This window comes from Helicoverpa zea, chromosome 10 (assembly GCF_022581195.2).
Source record: "Helicoverpa zea isolate HzStark_Cry1AcR chromosome 10, ilHelZeax1.1, whole genome shotgun sequence".
In the NCBI taxonomy this organism is placed as follows: domain Eukaryota; kingdom Metazoa; phylum Arthropoda; class Insecta; order Lepidoptera; family Noctuidae; genus Helicoverpa; species Helicoverpa zea.
This window is the reverse complement of record NC_061461.1, coordinates 9,112,403-9,126,496: the sequence shown is the minus strand read 5'-3', so window position 1 is coordinate 9,126,496 and position 14,094 is coordinate 9,112,403. Positions and strand designations below refer to the sequence as shown.

The 14,094-nt window shown below is 42.0% G+C and overlaps 2 protein-coding genes across 2 annotated transcripts in view; both read right to left on the bottom strand.

The window, feature by feature from the left end:
• Positions 1-1,291: 1,291 nt before the first annotated feature.
• LOC124633995 lies at positions 1,292-5,906 on the bottom strand. Its single transcript, XM_047169388.1, has 3 exons — positions 5,784-5,906; positions 3,760-3,963; positions 1,292-1,561 (listed from the first exon to the last, which is right to left on the bottom strand). Exons 1-3 carry the CDS (start codon positions 5,809-5,811, stop codon positions 1,503-1,505), a joined length of 291 nt encoding a protein of 96 aa, XP_047025344.1. The 5' UTR covers positions 5,812-5,906; the 3' UTR covers positions 1,292-1,502.
• A 2,093-nt stretch (positions 5,907-7,999) lies between these two features.
• The window catches only part of LOC124633791, a 183,943-nt gene continuing 177,848 nt past the window's right edge, over positions 8,000-14,094 (bottom strand). Inside the window, exons 11-17 of the mRNA XM_047169127.1 lie at positions 11,830-13,986; positions 11,573-11,720; positions 11,359-11,489; positions 11,152-11,246; positions 10,648-10,861; positions 9,878-10,405; positions 8,000-9,683 (exon numbers count right to left, since the gene is read on the bottom strand). Of these exons, the coding sequence (XP_047025083.1) occupies positions 8,646-9,683; positions 9,878-10,405; positions 10,648-10,861; positions 11,152-11,246; positions 11,359-11,489; positions 11,573-11,720; positions 11,830-13,986 (4,311 nt within the window). The 3' untranslated portion in view covers positions 8,000-8,645. The remainder of the gene's footprint in view (positions 9,684-9,877; positions 10,406-10,647; positions 10,862-11,151; positions 11,247-11,358; positions 11,490-11,572; positions 11,721-11,829; positions 13,987-14,094) is intronic.

The window sequence follows — 14,094 nt, the reverse complement described above, 5'->3', positions numbered from 1 at the left end:
CTTCACAAACAACACAGAGAAAAACCATTACTTTTCTGCATTCAGTTCCTGAAACGGTACGACGTGTACAGTACACGTGAGCGATACACAACAGCCCAACAACCGTTTGTACGGGCGTCAAGCTGTCTATATGACTACCACAAGTAGGTCACAGCGGTCGGCCTATTGGCCCGATCTAGGTAATGTCAGCATAAAGTAAATAAGCGATAATCTTGTGTGAAAAACATCTGCTATCCGGAACGTCGTGTTATCATTTGTTTATTTTGTTGCCACGTTTGTGCGGTCATGTGATTGCGCAGATGCGTTTTATGCGCGATTTGTATAGCTGTAGGTAGGTAGTACCTAGCTGGTTTAGTGACGAAGGAGATATGAGTACTAAATAGTTTGTGTTTACTTCAGATCATAAGATCACAACACATAGCAGTTCTAGTATGTAAATAAAGAAATCGATACAGTGGATTAAAAACAAAATGACATTCGCCTCTTTCTACAGACAGGCTTAATTCCTGTAAAAGTTTTCTGGGTCAAATATCTATCAACATCATTTTCTAAACACACAAAAATTTAATAGTACTTATATCTCAAGATATCCAAAAATGCGAAAAAATTCAGGACATGTCCTATTTTCTTCAAAGCAAAAGGTGTAAGTATGTTCACGGCGTTTAGAGTAACCACCGCTCGACTATCTCAAAGGCGCCTGTGCTAGTAAACGGAGCAAAGGAAAATAAACCGAGGCACTGGGTTTATGGTAGTTTTAAGTAGGTACTTTAGTGTTTTTCATCATTTTAAAGTCCACTAACGTTTACTAGAATGGTGAACCAAGTACCCAACTTGGGTTAATTTTTACAGAAACTGGAACTCTGGAAATCTAAACGATATGGAACTAAGTAGGTACTTTTCTGTATTATTTCTGTTTCATTGAAGCATTCATTCATCAAATATTAATTTAGAGTTCTGTGGCTCATGCATTCCTTGACTAAAGAATTTTGTACGACGGCAATTTTTGCCTTTTTGTTTTTTTTTAATTGCCGTCGTACTAAATTCTTTAGTCATCGTATATAGCTTTCCTTCAATTATGAAGGAAAGCTATATACCTAAAGCTAGAAATACCATTGTATTTCCTTTTCATGGACAAAGACATCAAACGGTAAAATCTCTTTGATTATAAACAACTACATGCAACTGCATGATTTAAATATGCCAAGTAAGTTCAACAACATACAAGCACATAGTTTTCAAAAAGTTTAACACAAACTATTCTAAATTATAATAATTCTGAACAAAAACCAACTTAACTGTTAACTTACATCATTTAATACACATAAAATAATCAAAATATAAAATATCAACACTCTTAACAGTATTTGAGGATACCAAGCTAAATCTCTAATCACAGCTTCTTTGATATTAGTTAATAAGCGAAGAACAATTTATTTTTCTTAAAATAAATCAATAGCCTTCAATATTCAGAGAGCTCTTTGTAAATTTGTAATGTACTTGAGTTAAGAGAGGCGGATTCCGTCTGAGCCGGCACACTCGCCTTTGCTGATCTTGTGAAGAGCTGAAACAAGAAAGTAAGTTTTTGTTAATATATATTTATTATACGTTAGACACCTGTGCTCGTATTGAATTATAAATTAGGTACCTATGTAAGGTAAGGTCCTAAGTACCTTCAGTCCTCTATCAAAAGGAATTGTATCTGATTGAAATATGTAGGTCATGTTCTGAAGCTTTTGTAAAAGTTTAAGAGAAGCGCTAGAAATTTATGTACCAGCCATAGAATGCTAATATATCTATGGTGCAGTATATATATTTAATCAACCACGTAAACGACGGTAGCAGCCAAATTAGAACCAAAGTCAGGAACATTCGTTCATGACCAAGTTAAATCACCCGCCAAGCCATTTATCTACAAATTAGTTGTAGACCAGACATAACCAGACACACCACGTCCTGTGGCATACATAATCTCTATATAAACTACATATGAACATGAAAACGCCATGACTCACAATCCGGTTAGACACAATAGTTACCACAGATACATAAGCGTCACGCCTCGTTGCACAGCCTCTATAGTTCTATATTGCTTTATTCGATGGGTGTCAATGGGCACCATGAAATGAAAACTCTTTGTTATATATTTTTCTTTATGGTGTTTTTTGCAACGTCACGAGCCAATGCATTTTGGTTTACGTAATTTTGGTGTAATGGGAAATTGAATCATGGTTGTAATGTACTGACATAATTGAAAGGTTCTTTCAAATTACCACGAAATAGTGTACCGATAGAGTATTTGATATTGTTCAGTACAAATTAGTCATGTTAGGTTGACATTGTTACAGGATATTATGATCATTGGCTATGGGTGACGGTGACCCTAGATGCAAAGCAACTTTGACCCGTTGACTGCTAAATAAACATGTGTATGTACAGTGATAGTACACATGTGATCATTGTTATTAATTTGTGATTTAAATTACGAATCAAATTCTTGAATCGGTGTTGCCATGATTGAAGCTGTAATTGCTTAGTACATACAAGTCTGCAGAAAACACAATTCAGAGAACAGAACATTTAAATTAGAGTAGGTGATACAATATTAACTACGATAAAAAATACGAGCATTTTTTGGCTGCGTAACATTGGTTTTTAGATCGTATCTCATCATACTTAAATACGTGGGTTTTGGCTGTCAGGAATTTACAAGGAAAACTAAGCCCCCGGAACGTAACAAAGGTTTTGCAAAATAAATTATGTTTTTGACCTTCAATTGTTTCGCGGTATTCGTTTTTTTACACAACATTCTCAGTAGTCTACTTTGTTTTATTATTTTTATCCTAGAAAAGGTGGTGTGGTTATACTTAAATTTCTTCTATCCTCATCCTCATAGAGGCGCACAAGTATTTACTCACACTGAGAACCTACCTTTAAAATAAGATTCAGTGGGTTCTGATTAGATTTTTCTATGTATTTACCACTTCAAGAAAGATCTCAAACTTGTGGACCGTGTGTGTCTCCGCAATTTTATGTAAAAATAAATAATTAATCAACTGCACCGCTCCATCATTAAAACTGCATAAATACCTAAGTGTTTAGTGTAGCCGGCACACAAGAACTAACAGTGAGTGATAGTGTACCTACTCTATGCGTAGAGGAAACCGCACCGCATGGCTGCATCAAAGTGCGGCTCCACCATCCATTCACATATAAGATCCCTTTCTTTTACCAACTACCTTCACTCATACTGTGTCCCGGTTCGCTTTTTCAATGACCAATTTGTTTTCCCGCACCAGTTACCGGTCCTTCGTTATAGCCAAACGGTGGTCTTCCAACCACCACACCACCACTCCTCATTATTCTAAAGGAATAAGAAGTAAAAATGTCGTGGTGGCCTAGTGGGTAAAGAATCAACTTCTCGAGTATGAGGGTAGTAGAGGCAAGTACCAATGCAACTTTTTTAAGTTCGTATATATACTTTCTAAGTATATCTTGGACACCAATAACTGAGTTTCGGAAGGCACGTTAAACTGTTAGGTCTAGACTGTCAGTCACAGTCGTTACGGGTAGTCAGAAGCCAGTAAGTCTGACATATAGTCTTACAAAGGGGTATTGGGTTGCCCAGGTAACTGGACTGAGGAGGTCAGATAGGCAGTCTCTCCTTGTAAAACACTCAACGGCATCCGGTTGGACTGGAAGTTGACCCCAACATAATTGGGAAAAAGGCTAGGCAGATGTTAAATAAGGCCGTATACTCACTGTCATGGTGTTCACAGTTGTAGTTGTTCATGACGCATTCATTGCCGAAAGACTTGGGCTTCTCTCCTTGCTTGCCGGCGCAGATGGGGTCTAATGCCACGGAGGTGCAATCGTGCATGCAGGCCTTCTTGCGAGCTGCCTCGGCCTTGACTTGCTTCAGGTCAGGCTTGTCGGGACGGCAGGATACTGCCACAATCACCAGAGCTGGAATTGTTGGGGATTGATATCAGTATATTGTTGTTGAAAATAAAACAATATCCTCAAGTAAGTAACTACGACTTTATTAAGTTGCTTGAATAGATTTTTTCTCGGTGGAAAAAGTAAGTTACTTAACTTATTTTATTTACTTTTGACAACTTATTTTGTATCGACTTTGTTGTTTGATATAAAGTAAAAACTGAGGAATTGGTGAAGATTGCGAGAGGTGTAGGTTGAAAATACGTTTCCTAATGTGGTCTTAAGATATCTCATACAAGACCAAAGGCGGATCATACTCAGCGATAGTTTCATACTAGGTAGTCTACTTCGAGTTTGCAGGTGATTTGAAGCCACCAGTAAATATGTATATAAAAGCTTCATTCTGGTATTGTAAAACCTGTTTGGATATCATCATAATATTTGGGTAAACAAGCGTCCACATTTAAGGTAAAACCAACATATCACAGATTTCCTATATAACAGCATTATGCTCAAACTGAACAAAAACGTGCTAATTAAGAATTTCGCAGAAGGATGCGGCGAGTCTGAATATTTAATTTCATTACCACATTGATCATAAAAAATACTATTTGTAAACACATTACATCAACTCGGCATAATTATCATATATTTCTAGGAAATCCTTGATGAGAACAATATCAGACATTGTTTGTTGCCCTAGTTCATCCTTTCATTTATTAAAAAACCATCCTAGAAGATAAGATACATTTCAGAATACATATGAGTTATCATATGTATTGTTACCGTCCTTCATGGGCCTTCGTAAGTTCAATAAAAAAATGTCTTCAAATACTAATACTTATTACACTGCCTTAATCCCAAAAAAATCACCCTTTCTGAGTAGTCCTTTACACCCATGAGACAATGTATCATATACTTAATTAAATACTAGATATATCCAGCTCACTACTCCAACAACAGGAAATATTTAGATCTCATCAAAGGATCGGCGTAGGCGCACGCGGCTGGCCTTAACACAGACCATTAAGGTCGTAAAATACTCATCTAGGTAATTACAGGAAGATACACTTTTCGCCAATGAAGACCAGTTTTGAGTGACGTAGGACTTAAATTGGAGGTTGCGTCTTACTTGACTTAAGGGCCGAAATGTGTACAAACGAAATAGTGTTCTCTAAATATCGGTCTGCTATGGTATTTAGAATCAAAATCCTTAAACAACCGCTATGGATAACAACAGGGATTTAGCTAGATCCTGAATTGAAATTGACTAAATTGTTATGAAAAGCCTGTTTTTAAATGCACACAAATAACCTCGTAAGTTTCTTGTTAGTTTTCTATGCACACAATCTCAGCCGGGGATTCGATAAAGGTGATTGCTCCCAATACTGATTTTTTCATAAAATTCTAACGGCTAATATACTGGTGATAATATAGTTATTGATATGATATTGTTTTACTTGAAATAATATTTATTGCTAGTCCGTCCTCTAAGAATAAAGAAGTGAGTGGAATAAAACACAAAAGTTTCCTCTTATTGTCGCATTAATCAATCAAGAAGATAACTTAGTGATAGCAATTCCTGGAATTATACCTACAACTACTAAAGCTTTATAATTTAACAGCATTACAAAACCAGTTCACGAATCAGTTGTTCAAAGTTCAGGTAACAAAAAAGCCTAACAAACAAATCTGGCTAAAACCGCACCGATGTGAATCATGCAGGTTTCATAACAAAATCTAATTTTAAACACATCTGTCACTGCATGCTATGAATTGAAGTCTACACATAAACATTTCCCGATTTTCTAGATATTTCGAGGAAAAAAACAAATGAAATAACTCACCAAAAACAAACAAAGTAGCTGCCTTCATTGTAGTTTTGTAACAAACGTGCGTTCGAGAGCTAAACGTGAATAACTGCCAACGCAGAGGTCCAACCAATCCGCTTTATATGACATAGGGGGGAGCCGCAGAAATGGCCGAGATTGATGCAAATCTTACACTACATATCCACTACTCCATATTTATAGCATTTTTTTTTGTTTTCACGTATAAAAACGCCAATGTAAAGCGTGTTGCAAAAACATCGTTTGATCTGCAGGCTTGTTTGTTGTTCCAACGCAACTAGGTATCTACGTGTAGTTCATTGTTCAGAAGAGACAGTTATTTTTTATTACTATTACTTGATGTAATCTCGCCAATGTTATTCATATTTACATATACAAGCTTATGTGAAAAAATATGCCTGTAGTATGTAGAAACAGTGCTACGAGTAAGTAGGAGATATTTATTCTTCAAATATGCGTTATCCTTGCAACATCTCTATGTTCAATTATTTCATCAAATAAAGTCTTTTTCATCTCCCAATTTTTTCTTGAAATCATCATCAAAATACTAAATTATAATAAACATGAATTTATTGTTTTGAAGTTCTGATAAACAATAAAAAGTTATCTTCGAGACACTTTCAATTCAATAAAGTATCATGTTACTATAACAAATAGCGGGACTTTGTAATTTTATAATAATTTATTTGATAACAGTAAGAAGATTAATAGCTTGAACCGTACACTCTCTAATGGATAGTTTTAATATTTATTCTACATTCCAACGACTTTAGATGAGGCGATTCTCATTCAAAAATATGTATTGTATTTTATTATAATGCACAAGCTTTCTAGTATAGGCAGCCATTCCTTGTAAAGCACTGCTCAGCTGCATCCGATGAGACTGACTAGAAACCGACCCCAAATTGTTGGGAAACGGCTAGGCTAATGATAAAGTTATGTAACGTTTTTGTAAATGAGAAAGTACCTATGGAGCTACTTCCAACGCTAAAATAAATACATAAGTACATTTCTGGTTATGGTCTGCCCCGTTGCTTATTAAATCTGATTTCATAAAGAAACAAACAGAGCTCATTCTGTTATAAGAAGGTAGGGATCAAGGATCACAACTTTTTGTATCGTCCCACGTTTATAATGAAATCTTCAGCCTAATTCGTGGACATATGATACTGTTTTTCCTGCTCACTCGGTCCAGACACGGTGTATAGTTTGAGTCATCCATTCTTTGTTAAAAATGTACATTACATTATTTAATTTGCCTTGTGTTGTATTTTTTTTTCGGAAGTTTGGTGTTTTATACAAATTACGAAATAACCAACAGATATGTGACCGAATAATGTAAATTTATACTTTACTCTTTTCAAGATGATATTTATCTGGCAATTTCTGGAATACCTACTTACTTTTTTCAACTTTATAAATGTAAGATAAAATTACAACGCGCAAACTTTCCGATGTTTGCGGATACCTTGTTGTTGTCAAAGAAGGCAGTTTTTTTATCAATGGCAAAGAGCAACTCGTTTTGAACCCACGATGTCTATTATCAAATTAAAAAAGATACTCTTACACAAAAAATTAAGGAAATATTATTTCATTTTTTTTTTCATGTAAATTTGTGTCACTCAACTCAGTCTAACTCAATGATCACAAAATAATTTGCAGTCTAGATAAGCAATTTTATACATTCCAGTCTATTTTTGTATTTTTTAAATCTCTCTAAATTGCTGAAGCGACATCTTGTGGGGAGTAGCCAAATCACTACGCCATAGAACAACAACGTGTGTTCAAGAGGTACTAAATGTTATTAAGAGATGGCGCTGTTCTTACAATTATATTACATCAGCAAACTGTTTTTATGCCTTGTCGGTGGCCACTTCCATTTCAAAATTTTCCAAGTTTTCCGAGCGGCATCACTTGGTTTATAGGGTTGTTACCGAAATGCGAAATGCGTGATGCTAAAGAACTTTATATTCAGGGCCGGTTTTGTAACAATTTCACTATTGCGCTGTAATATTTTAAAGCTTTTATGGATGATTTTATTGTTTACCAATTGAATCAATGCGAAGATAAATTCCCAATGAACCTTGTCATCATTTCCATACTATAGAATTTAGGGACTAATCATCATAGTTTATGTATTCTGCAACTTATGCAATTGCTTTGTGAACCTAATCTTGCCCCATTTCTTGGTAGTCATGTTTAATTAAAACAACTTTTTTCATATAAACATCTTTTTTTATTCCAACTTATAACCATACATAATATACACAGTACAAAAAAAACTTCCTAATACAGCAATAAGGACAAAAAGAAATTGTCACATACTTTGTTTAACTATCATTTTGTAACATAACCAAATTGAGAAATCTAGTAATAGGATAAACTTATCTACATGCCGTGTTGTAATGTACAATGCTTCGAGCGAATACGTTTGTTTTACTTCAATACAATAACTTAAAAGTATACAATTCTTAATATGTACTCGATGGAATTCGAATTAAAATTTACACAATACATACATATCACTATAGCTACAATTAAGCTGTAAATAACCTGAAGAGTTTTATTTGTATTTCAATTAAGGAACATAAAACATATCCACATCTCAACGATATCACCATAATCAGACTAATTTACATTGCACATACTCCGATCGCGACCGTCGGACTAAATCACATTTCGAGTACACACTTACACACATAACTGGTACACAATCGACTCGGACGCTTAACATGGCATCTATACACGAACGGCGCACAGCGCGTATCATACTCGCTCCCAATCTTACGTTTAAATGCGGAACTTAGCAATTAATGTTACGTTCGAGGTTGAGATCAAATGCGGGAGGCCGGCCCGTCTTCACTTGGCTTCGGCGAGCGCCTCCTCTAGGCAGCACAGAGAATCTTTTACCGCGTGGTACACAATATTCTTTATCTGTAACTTATCTTCTTTGTTGGAGTGCTGGCGAGACAAACGCCTAAACTGTTGCGCGAGCTCGAAACACCGCGATACGTTCTCGGGTGAAACGAAGTCCTCGGCCACTTTGATGCAGTCTAGGAGATTTCTCACTTGATGCGGCGCTCCGGCCGGGATGAAGACGGCGTCTCCGGGGCACTGCAGTATCGCATAGCCCTCGACTCCGTACTCCCGGTACAGGCGTTCGCGTAGCGCAGCGTCGAGGTACCAAGTTTGGTCGTGTACGGGGTCGTGTTGAGGTCGCGGTCGCGCTCCTCGTTCTAATTCAGCTCGGACTAGGAAATCACGGATTTTATCCGCATCTTTAGCGGCGTATATGTGCCAAAGGGCTGCGGGTGGCTTGACGCGGGCGCGGCGACGAGACAGCACGTCGACTCCTGCCTCCTCAGCCGCACGCGCCGCTTCGCGTGCTCTCTCGGCTGCGTCGGCCGGAGCGCTGGCGTGAACCATCACATTGACAGCGTCACTGACATCCAAATGAAGATTGGTGGTACCGCCAGCTCCTCCATACGCGGTGTACATCTTCGGTCCGAGATCAGGACGGACGAAACATTCGGGTAATCGCGCAGCTAGATTTAACTTCCCAGTGCGAGATGTGTATTCACTTAATGGTAACGCACGCATGAGATCGTCGAATCGCGCTGGGAGAAGCTCGGCAAAGTCTTCGCCCGGTGGCCAGTCTTTTAGTTTGAGCACCATTGGAGCGCCGCGTTCGTCACGTAATCTCTTGGCGGCTAATTCGAATCCATCCCAGAATTTCTTGCCCAACTGATAGGGCACCACTAAACCGGACGCACAATTGACCAAATCGACTCTCGTTTCACCGAAGTCCCGAGAGAAACTCTCTGGACTCCATAAGTCTTTATCGAGAATGGTCGATACGTCTGAGACTAGAACTGGTTGACCGCGTTTCCACTGGTCCTGTAACAATGAAAAAATATCATTAGTAAAGGGCTTTTGTATGTTTATCCCTATCTCCAATATCAATTAAATTGAGCAAATCTAATCCAAATCTGTTCATTCGTTTTTATATTATAAAAAATGACTAAAGAAGTGAGAGCCTTGATGATACATAAAAAGTAATATTAAATATAGGTACTATCACTCATATTTACCTGGAAGGGTTTATAGTTCCCGGGGTGCATGGGGTCGGTGAGGTGCAGCAGTTTGCCGTCGCACAGCCACGCGTGCGGCACGTCGGGGTACAGCAGCTTCGACTCCGTCAGCGTCATGATGCGAATGGGCAGTTCCTCACGACTCCGCCCACTCCTATCATACCGCTTCACTACATTCGACAACGCAAACGGTTTCACTTCACCGTCTTCATCTTTCTTCTCATCAACAACACTAGAAATGACGTCATCGAGGATGTCGCTTTTGCTTTTCTTTTGTTTCTTTTTAGGTTGCGTGTCACCGCCCTCTGGCGCCGGTCGAATGAGTAGCTCCCGTAACGTTGAGAAGTTCCCTCCTTCTTCGGAGTCAGATGAACTGGACTCGGACTTTTCTTCCTCAGCTTCAGTCTTGAGAGGTATGTCGGAAAGCCAGCTGACGACTGAGCTGCCAGTCTTGCCGTTCTCGGATTTGACCGGTGATGAACCGTTGGCAGCTGCGGCCTCTTCTTTAACTTCCTCCTTTTTAACGTTCTGTAAATAATGAAGTTAAAGTTAGATGATTGCATTTAGAGAGAAGTGATGGTAATTTGATTGAATGCTTTCTTGGATAAGTCTTAAATATTAGTACTTCTCTTCTCTGTAAGCTAAGTATAAAATAATAGTATTGCTGAATTATAAGATGTATTTATTGATTCGAATCTCTCTTATTTACTCTTAACTATCATAACTACTTTGCTTGACATGCTTGACATGCAATTACAAAGTGAACTAACGTTCATAAGGGCTCGGTGCAACAACCGCCTGGCGGCCGCGCGTGTCTGCGGCTGCGCGGGGGGCGCAGTCCCGCAGGCGCAGGGCGGGAGGGCGAAGGCCGAGCGCAGGGCATGTGCCCGCGCCGCCGCCGCGTGTAGGGCTCCGCCCGCGGCTATCTGGGTTAGCAGAAGCCGTCTTGCTGGGTGAGCTCCGCCCGAGGTGCATGTTAGCCAACTGAAATATGTTGATTCATTAGTATGCTTATAAACAAACATGATAATATTCATGTCATCTATCTACAATAAACTTTATTTTAGTATTTGCAAAATCTAAGTACAGAAAGCTCATGAAGCACTATTTTTTTTATATTAATCTCAATTTTGGTCAACAATTTGCAAGGTACTTTTAACTTTTGTTAATTACAGTCAATAACATATTTATGTTGTGTAGTAATAACATATATACGTTTACCCGACAATAAGTTTGCAAAGTAACTAGAGTACTGTATTTATGTAGACACTCACCCAAAGGAATCTCTCTCGCCATTGGTGTTGTTGGCGTTTGACGAGTTGTTCGTTTCAGTCGGAGGGGTTGCAGTTTCGCCGCCTGATGTCCGCGACTATGAACAAAGAATACACCATTTTAATGACACATTCTATTAGTTTTCAATTATTTACAGCAAAGTACATCGGAATTATGTATATCCATGTGGTCTTGTCTAAAATATTTACCTTATAACAATCTAAGCACACAACGAATCCGCATTTGCCGCACGTCCAGTGGAAGTTGAATAGTGTAGTTTCACACACATCGCACATTTCTCTCACTCCTTGGACCACACGTTTCCATGCTATCGTCTTATCTGCGAATAAAGAAAAACTCGTTAGCGTCAAGTATTGAAACGTGACCCTCATTATTCTCCGTCAAACTGTGATCGTAGCTTACCATCGTTTAGGTGATGGGATTCCGCCTCCTTCTCTTGTTGTAGCAGTTCACAGAACTGGTCTCCAATCTCCCTCAATAGGAAGCAACTCATCTCGATATCTAACTCAGCCGCACCAGCTGACGACGACAGCCATAGTTTTTTATCATCCTGTGGACAAATAAAGACAATTTGTTAATATAATTCTGCAACATCTACTTGATTAGAAGAATTAGAAGGCAGCTAGTAAGTTTTAAAGCTTTTGAAACCTGCTGCTTACCTCTTCAGCGTCTTTGTAAGGATCCGAGAAGCCGGCGATAGCCAGCTGCCTGTTTTTGGCGTACTTCAGTCTTCGGAAAGCGTAGAACCGGCAGAAGATATTCGGCATGTCCTTGTCTCTTTGCGCGGGTGACCAGCGGCACTCCCGGCACTTGGCCAGGCGCGGCGCTACCTCGAAGCACGGCCCGTTTTGTAGGAACGAGTCGGGCTGCGGTCGGGAAGCGGGGGAGGATTGCGCAGCGCGACGCGGGGGCTCGTCTCGCCGCCGGCCGCCGCGACCGCCACCGCGCGTCCGCCGCCCGCGAGCACGACCGGCGCCGCCGCGTCTACTCGACGTACTGCCGCTGCCACTGCCGCTACCACCAGAATCCGAGTCTTTATCATCACTCTCCTTGTCACTCTCACTCCCACTTTCAGAAGCCTTCTTCCTCTTCGGTTCATCACTAGCCTTTCGTGGCACAGCACCTTTTTTTCTTTTCGCCTTAGGTGGCTTCCTCTTAGGAGGCGCAGCCGACTCGCGGTCCGAGCTCGAGCTATCCTCTTCTGCGTCATCTACACGACCATTCGCCTCTTTTGGCTTCCTCGGTTTCGTTGTCTTACGCGCACCACGCTGTATTGATTTCGCAGCTACTGGCACCACTATGTTTGAACTTGAATCGTCCGGTTCCGATACTCGGTTTATCGTCATAGGTAATGTGATACAAGTGCCTCCACCACCCGAACAGTCTCCTTCGCCGATAGGTGCTGTCTCATGTCGCTGTAGCCACGCCTTCTTGCCTAGATGTCGGACGGGTGCACCGCTGTTATCTCTGGGAGATTGCGCTGCTTTCGCGGGCGTATCACCGTCAGCCCCGGGCGTGACTGGGGGGGTTGCCGGAGGTGCGGGTGGCGTGGGTGCAGTTGGCGGGGCGGCTGCAATGGGCGGTGATGCTGCCACCGGAGGTACAGGCGTTGCAGGAGCTGGACTAGCTGCGGGCGTCAGATGTGGCGCTGGTGAAGCACCCGCCGCTCGCTCAGGTGTAGCCACACTGCCATCAGCAGAGGGCACGCGAACATCGCAAGGCGGTCCTGGTGCCTGAGGTGCGGGCTCGGAGCCATGAGGCGTCCGGCCCGTTCCAGCGGCTGCCGCTATTAAAGGTTCTGGCGCTGATGGTTCCTCGAGTCTCCGCCGCTTGGCATCGGCTTCAGGGGGGTCAGAAGCGCCTCGTCGCCGGGGCGAAAGGCGTTCGGGGTCGTCGCGCGTCACACCCAAATCTAATGGCTGCAGCTGGCATGGTGACGTTGAGTTGGAGTCCACTACCGCGCGCTGCGGCGGCCGCGGCTCCGGAGTGCGCGAGTGCGCCGGGGGAGGCGGCCGCGAGCGCTGCGCGTATGGCGGCGGGTAGGGGACCGGCGGCTGCTCCACCTTGCTGTGCGGCATGGGAGGCTCGACGGCCACTGTGTAATGAGCCGGACCCGGTCCAGGGCCCGGTGAATTGCACGGAGGTTTGCCGTAAATGTGGGGAGGAGCCGGACTTGATACCTTAGGCTTCACAGGCTGTGCAGTTTGGTAGTAAGCCGGCGACCGTGGCGGCGGAGGCTGGTACATCCGCCGCGCGTTCTTATCCTGTGCGGGTAGAGCCGCGTGCGGAGACGTCTGTAATGTAGGATGCGGGTGAGGCGGCGCGTGCGGGGACGGTCCTGTTCGATACGTCCGCGACGGTAGATAGTGTGGGTTCGGCTCACTCCGCGGCTTGCTAGGGTAAGGGTGCTTCTGCTCAAGGTGTATTTGTTTAGGGTCATGTTTGACTATCACAGAGTTCTTCTCTGGGACCAGCGGCGGCGGTGCCGGTAAATGCTGGTCTTTCATTTTATCATATCGATACGGTGAATAGTTGTATGGGGCGAAGTTAGGTTCGCCTTTAGGTAGGGAGGGATGTGATTGTTTGTCTGGTTTAGAGGGGATGGAGATGCGGGCGTGCTGCGCGTGGTAGTCCGCAGGGGAGGTGGCCGGCGGCCGGGTGGAGGGGTGCGAGGGGTGCGCGGGGTGCGCGGGCGGGTGTCCGGGCGGCGAGTAGTACGCGCGGTCGGGCGGAGGCGCTCGCAGACGCTCGTGCTCCTGCGCGCCGCCGCGGCTGGGCGCCAGGCTGTGCAGCAGCGACCACGACATGCGCTCCCGCTGCGACAAAACAATGTCCTTTGTAAATATTTATGCATAAAAAAATGCTATAAACTATTTTTGTAAATGTATAATTTATTTTATTTAAATTAAAGTCAATGATAAATA